The sequence below is a fragment of the Protobothrops mucrosquamatus genome, unplaced genomic scaffold, assembly GCF_001527695.2.
Source record: "Protobothrops mucrosquamatus isolate PMUCROS unplaced genomic scaffold, P.Mucros_1.0 scaffold1108, whole genome shotgun sequence".
NCBI classification, from domain to species: domain Eukaryota; kingdom Metazoa; phylum Chordata; class Lepidosauria; order Squamata; family Viperidae; genus Protobothrops; species Protobothrops mucrosquamatus.
Window position 1 is genome coordinate 151,080 of NW_015387328.1, and position 6,806 is coordinate 157,885.

The 6,806-nt window shown below is 45.8% G+C and overlaps 1 protein-coding gene across 1 annotated transcript in view; it reads right to left on the reverse strand.

Annotated features, from left to right (window-relative positions):
• Positions 1 to 6,806, reverse strand: part of TOMM40 (translocase of outer mitochondrial membrane 40) — an 11,662-nt gene that overhangs the window by 4,510 nt on the left and 346 nt on the right. Inside the window, exons 2-4 of the mRNA XM_015820281.1 lie at positions 5,242 to 5,309; positions 4,055 to 4,147; positions 2,333 to 2,434 (exon numbers count right to left, since the gene is read on the reverse strand). Of these exons, the coding sequence (XP_015675767.1) occupies positions 2,333 to 2,434; positions 4,055 to 4,147; positions 5,242 to 5,309 (263 nt within the window). The remainder of the gene's footprint in view (positions 1 to 2,332; positions 2,435 to 4,054; positions 4,148 to 5,241; positions 5,310 to 6,806) is intronic.

Consider the following 6,806-nt stretch of genomic DNA (forward strand, 5'->3'; position numbering starts at 1 on the left):
TCTCCGAGCTTGGTATTTTCTTGCAGACCTTTCATGACCCAGCTAGGGAACATCATCAGTGCTAGAAGGGAGGGGGGGGTTTGTGGAGTGGAGGAAGACGATGATGTGACCACGACAGCGGGATCCTTGACGCTTTCTGAACTGGGTTGTTTTCTTGCAGATGTTTCTTGACCAAACTAAGTCATAGCATCAGTGCTAGAGGGAGGGCAGTGGGGTTTTTAAAGGAAGAGGGCAAGGCGGGAGAGGATGTTGGGGTCCCTGGCGCTCTCTGGAGCTTGGCTGCTTTCTTGCAGACGTTTCATGACCCAACTAGGGAACATTATAATTTCTAGAAGGGAGAGGGGGTTTGATAGTTCCTCGATTGGGGTATTGTTTACGGCTTGACGGTCGGTCTTTTGTAAACAACATCTACACACCATTCAAAAGAAACCATCAAAAAAAAGCCCCAAAGGAAGCAAAAAAACCCCACAATACCTCCTGGCCAGCAATCAACACCCAGATAAGCAGGGATTAATACCAAGGTTAATACTAAGCCAACCGTCAAGCAGTAAACAATAATCCAATCAAGGAATGACTAACTCAAAGAATCAAAGAGTAGACAACAGACGAACCAAGGAAACACCAAGAAAACCTCCCCCACAGGGCAAACCACTAGTATATAAACAGAGGAAAAACACCATTCCCTCCTAGCACTGATGATGTTAACTAGTTGGGCCATGAAACGTCTGCAAGAAAACAACCAAGCTCAGAGAGCACCAAGGACCCAACAGCCCCCCCCCCTTCCTCCTCCTTCGCAAACGCCATTCACTTCTAGCACTGATGATGTTAGCTAGCTGGGTAATGAAACATCTGCAAGAAAGCCACCAAACTCAGTGAACATCAAGGACCCCAGTCGTCGTCTTCTTCCTCCTTGTCCTCTTCTTCCTCTTCCTCTTCCTCTTCCTCCTCCTCTTCTTCTTCTTCTTCTTCCTCCTCTTCCTCCTCCTCCTCCCCCCTTCTAGCACTGATGATGTTAGCTAGCTGGGTAATGAAACATCTGCAAGAAAACCACCAAACTCAGTGAACACCAAAGACCCCAGTCGTCGTCTTCTTCCTCCTTGTCCTCTTCTTCCTCTTCTTCCTCTTCTTCTTCTTCTTCCTCTTCCTCCTCCTCCTCCCCCTCCTCCTCCCCCCTTCTAGCACTGATGATGTTAGCTAGCTGGGTAATGAAACGTCTGCAAGAAAACAACCCAGCTCAGAGAGCACCAAAGGGCTCACATTTTAATACTTGTTTTTAAGCTTGTTGCAATTGGGGGTTCTAGCAAAGGGGGTCCCCTGTACCAAAAGGTGGCACCCCATTGTTAAGGAAGGAGAATCCACCTGATAGAAGCATATAATTCAGCCTGGGATGAAGCCCTGCCATAAAACTGCTACCCCACCCGTCTCCAATTCAAGAAGTATGCAGAGGAAAGACGTTTGTGGCTTCAGAAAAAAATTCTAACATATTTAGTTCCAACGTGCAAATGAATAAATTTAGTAGGATTCACAGCTAGCTTTCCATTCAGGGGAATATTCAAAATGGCAAACAGCTAGAGATTTTTTTTAATGTGCCATTAAAATGCCACCATGTAATAAAAGGCAAAGACAAGGCAAATATCTAGTACTGACACACAAACTCTGGATAAATGTTAAACATGCTTATTTGGAAGACACTGAGAAATGACCAGCAGGGGGTGCCAATTAGATATCTTGCAATAAACATTTAGACACAATTACAAATGTACAGTGCGATTCCCAAAAGTATTTTGGAAATGGAAGGTGGCACCTGTCTACAACTCAAAGCCATACACAATCCACTCCCTGTGACTTAGAAGGGACAGATTCAATGTTAAGTCAGCATATCTGGAAGAAACGACCGTGGCTAAATTTTACAGGGAATGGAGTAGAGTGGAATAGAATAGTGGAATGGAATGGAATAGAATAATGGATTGAAGAATAGAATAGAATAGAACAGAATAGAACAGAAAATAGAGTAGAAAATAGAATAGAATAGAATAATGGATTGAAGAATAGAATATAATGGATTGAAGAATAGAATAGAATAGAATAATGGAATGGAGAAGAATAGAATAGAATTAGAATAGAATAGTTGGAAGGGACCTTGGAGGTCTTCTAGTCTAACCCCCTGCTCAGGCAGGAGAACATACACCATTTCAGACAAATGGCTATCCAGTCTCTTCTTTAAAAAGTCCAGTGTTGGAGCATTCACAACTTCTGCAGGCAGGTTGTTCCACTGATTAATTGTTCTAACTGTCAGAGGGGGGGGGCTGGTGTCAGCCCCAAAGACACATACCTGGAAAGCCACCTTTGACCGAATTTTATTTGTGAGCTGGTGGATAATCTGTGCATTAAGGCTGCCGCTGTTGTCCATGTCACCGACCAGCACCGGGAAGGCCTGAGAAAAAGAAACAGCATATTTGAACAGTAGAATTAGAAAGGACCTTAGCGGTCTTCTAGTCCTCACGGTCCCCAACTTATATTGATATTTTATCATCTTAAAGCATCTGTAGATAGTTCTCAACTTGCAACCAACTGTTTGAAGTTACAATGGCACGGGAAAAAAAAGAGACTCACAACCAACACAAGCATCCCCGGGATCAAAATTCAGGCGTTTGGCAAACGGCGTGTATTGTCACATGATCCCCATTTGGGACCTTCCCAGCCTGCCTCCCACAAGCAAGCAAAGTCAATGGGGGAAGCTGGTTTCGCTTAAAAACCATGTGATTCATTGAACGACAGGCTTGCTTAGCAATCAAATTTCTGATCCCAATTGTGGTTGCAAGTCAAGGACAACCTGTGCCTCAAAAGCACATGAGTTACGCATTTGTTTTATAATTTCGGTAAGTAATAATATATTGGGAAATGATCACCTCCGTGACCTAGGAAGCCTCTTCTATACTGTATCTGCATTTTACCATTTGTACTTTACCTGCGTGCTCTTTTATATAAAAAGGGTCTGTGGAAGGTTGCCATACAATCTGATGCTGCCTCTAAAGTTTCACAGAATGTCAGAGTCGGAAGGGAACTCAGAGGTCATCTGGCTCAACCAGATACTCAGTGCAGGGTCTGCTAAGGCTGTTTGTTGTTTGGCTAACGACCCACCTAGCCCCCTAGCAGTGTTTCTCAATCATAACCACTTTAAGAGGTGTGGACTTCAACTCCCAGAATTCCCCAGCCAGTTGAAGTCCACCCCTCTTAAAGTGTCCATGGTTGAGAAACACTGTTCTAAAACCGCAAATGAACAGCTCAAATTGGAAAAAAAAGAGAGATCTTAGCACAAGGGGAAACAGACATCCAACTAAGATACTACTCAAGAGGTATCTAAGCAGCATAAATCACATCCTGATTACAGTAGTGGCCAAAATTGTGGAAACCTTTTGGGAAAAGTGTACCGTAGAAATGCCCCCTTTGGTTAAGTTTCCACCCATTTTTCTTCTAATTTCTTTATAACTGTAGCCTTGTTCACTTAATAATACTATTTTACATCGCTTTCTGGGCAACCAGTCAACTCTTTGCACCATGACTTTAATTTTATTACGTTTTACAAGCTCACTCAATGAAAGAACACCAAAAAACCCAACCAACTTGATAGCGATCCCATAACACACTGACAAATGTCCTCCTCTCAGCTTCAATACATGACATCAATCACTGGATCCTACTGTGATCTGACTGGCTCATTGCCAAAACAAGATGACACCTGTTTGGCTCTCTAAACACTCATGCTCATTGGCTACCATCAGATGAAGGAAAGCTACCTGAGATCCACCTAAGCAAGTTGTGCTTCTTTTTTCTGGTTATTTGACTATAACTTTTCATAGAATATAGTACAGCTAATTGAACAAACTTTGTTGCATTACGTTCTTGATTAAATTATCTTTCCATTGATATATAATTTTATGGCACTACTCCAAAAAAAAAGTGGTGTTATTAGCCATCCAACCTCAAAAATACACTTTTTTCCCAAAAGGTTTCCACAATGTTGGCCACTACTGTAGGTATTGTATAAACCTACCTCTGTGGGGCTTAGTTGCTTTGTCCCGACATACGTTGCCCCGAAGTGATAATTGGAATCGCCGACTGTGCTGAGAGCCACTGTATGGTTGACCTGAAGAAAGAAACAGGAGGAACCTTCAGGTCAGAATAGAACATCTAGAAGCAGGTGTCCAGGCAGACATGCACCACGGTTAGCCAAGGCGAGGAAGAAACACCACCAGGTGATCACACAGCAAGATCCTTGAAAACTAAGCGTGCTTGGGAACTAAGCTTGTGCACCCAAAAGGAGCAGCATATAAGACCCTGGACAAACACACTGGAAAAATGAGACTTGTCCCATCAGCGTCACCACAGACGTAGCAGTGTCTACATCAGAGCTCGCCCATTCCTTTGTGACTTTTATCCCCAAAAAAGCGGTGAAGTGTAAAATAAGTTAAAATAGGGGGTGGGGGAGAGACAGGGAGTGTCTGCCATCTGAGACTGAAGACCCTCACCTCTGTTTTGGACTCACTGGTGACGTGGGAATACTTACTTCAGAGTAAGCCACCCTAAACTCAATGGTTTTCCAGTAAAACGTGCACAGGAGCCCACCTGCACGTTATTCCCCGTTGTGCAGTGAAAAAGTGGAACCCTGAAAGCAGAAACGGGCAATGCATGGCCCTCCAGAGGCGGACTACAAAGCCTATCATCCCTCTCCCCTGCTCGTGCTGGCTAGAGCTGATAAGATATAAAAATAATATACCAGCTGGCATTGAATGAATGAATGAATATACCAACCGGTGGTTAATATATAATTGCATTTATTTGCTTCGCTCTGTTTTTGTTCTTTTGAATTTTGCTGGCCGTTAGTGGAATAAATGTTACTGATTAATGGACTGAAGGCCAAAAGCCTGGGTGGAAGGGAAATACTGAGGAGGAGGAACCAGGGAATTTTGATGACAATTAAGAATGCGGCATTTGTGTCGGGATTGTTGATTGCCTGCAGGCAATTGTCAAGGAAAGCAAGCCGTTAAAAAAGCCGAATGAATGTATGGAATTAATTTAATCCTTCCTCCAGGCACTGGGAGCCACGCCCCTCCAGATCTTTGCAACATCTGCCAAGCCACTGGATTGCTGGGCGGCGGAACTGAGCATCTGGAGGGGGCTACAGCTTGCCCACTCTGTCGCTGACTTGCCAAGCCACCGAAGCGGCACAGTCACTCTTACCTGGAAGTGGTTGCTGAGACCTTTGTTTACTGTTAATTTCACCCCCTCCATTTGGATCGGAAACAATTCTGCAACGGAAAGGAATGAAGAGGGAGATTGCTGTCAATGGTGTCTCCTGCTGAGCCCCTTTTCCTTCTACAAAATCAGGTATTGGTTAAAACCAGAAGAAAAGGAGGGTTAGTGGAAACTGGAGAGAATTGATGAATTACCTACACCAGGGGTAGGCAACCTTGGCTCTTTTAGGACTTGGAGACTTCAACTCCCAGAATTCCTGAGCCAGCACGGCTCAGCATGGAAACCTCTCCCTTTCCCCTCAGCATGGCTGGCTCAGGAATTCTGGGAGTTGAAGTCCACCACTCATAAAAGAACCAAGGTTGCCTACCCCTGCCCAAATGCCTGAATTTTGATTACATGACTGTGAGGAAAAAACATTTAAATATTTAAACCAGGGGTCTTCAAACTTGGCCCTTTTATGACTGGTGGACTTCAACTCCCAGAATTCCTGAGCCAGCATGGCTCAGCATGGAAACCTCTCCCTTTCCCCTCAGCATGGCTGGCTCAGGAATTCTGGGAGTTGAAGTCCACGAGTCATAAAAGAACCAAGGTTGCCTACCCATGCCCTATATCAGGGGTCCTCAACCTTGGCAACTTTAAGACTTGTGGACTTCAACTCCCAGAATTCCTGAGCCAGCCATGCTGAGGGAAAAGGGAGAGGTTTCCATGCTGAGCCCTGCTGGCTCAGGAATTCTGGGAGTTGAAGTCCACGAGTCCTAAAAGAGCCAAGGTTGCCTACCCCTGGTCTATGGAGATTCTCAGTCCTCCAAGTCACAATTGTCCCAAAGGTGCCTTTTCAGGAGACAACTGGACTTTCTTGTTTTTCTTGCTTCTCATCCAAGAAGCTTCTTCAGCTCTGACTGGATGGTGGGGAAATGGAAGGATTTATACTCCTTGCAGACAGCTGGATATTTGCATACTTTAAAGCAGTGGTGGCGAACCTATGGCACGGGTGCCAGAGGCGGCACTCGGAGCCCTCTCTGTGGGTACACATGCCATTGCCCCAGCCCCGCCCCCCCTTCCTCATCAGCAGCCCCCCCCAGAGGAGAGTCACCCCCGGGTGCCGCCCGGGCAGAGCAGCGCAGCCAAACACATGACAGCTGGGCAGCAGATGATGCTGTGGGGCGCTGGAGGAAGGCATGGCCATCATGGCGCTGCAGGGCCACCTGCGTGATCTGCGGCGGGCCATGGATGGTCCCCGAGAGCGGGCAGGGTGAGGGGTGGGAGGGCAGAGCAAGGGCAGGCTGGGTGCAGGGCGGTTTTTGGGCACCCGGTCTCTAAAAGGTTCGCCATCACTGCTTTAAAGAGTTGTTGAGGCCACCTGGAGGTTTGTGTGTGTCCTCAGGGGTGTCACCTGAATAGTGCAAATGGGTGTGAAGTCTTCTGAAAGGACTGTGTTATAGACTGGAGATAAATGATGTCGTATCCCTCCCCCTCTGTTGAGAGAGGGCTGTTCAAATTTGACACGGACGGCCTCTTTGACCCCTTTCAAACCAGCGGTCCTCTCTGTC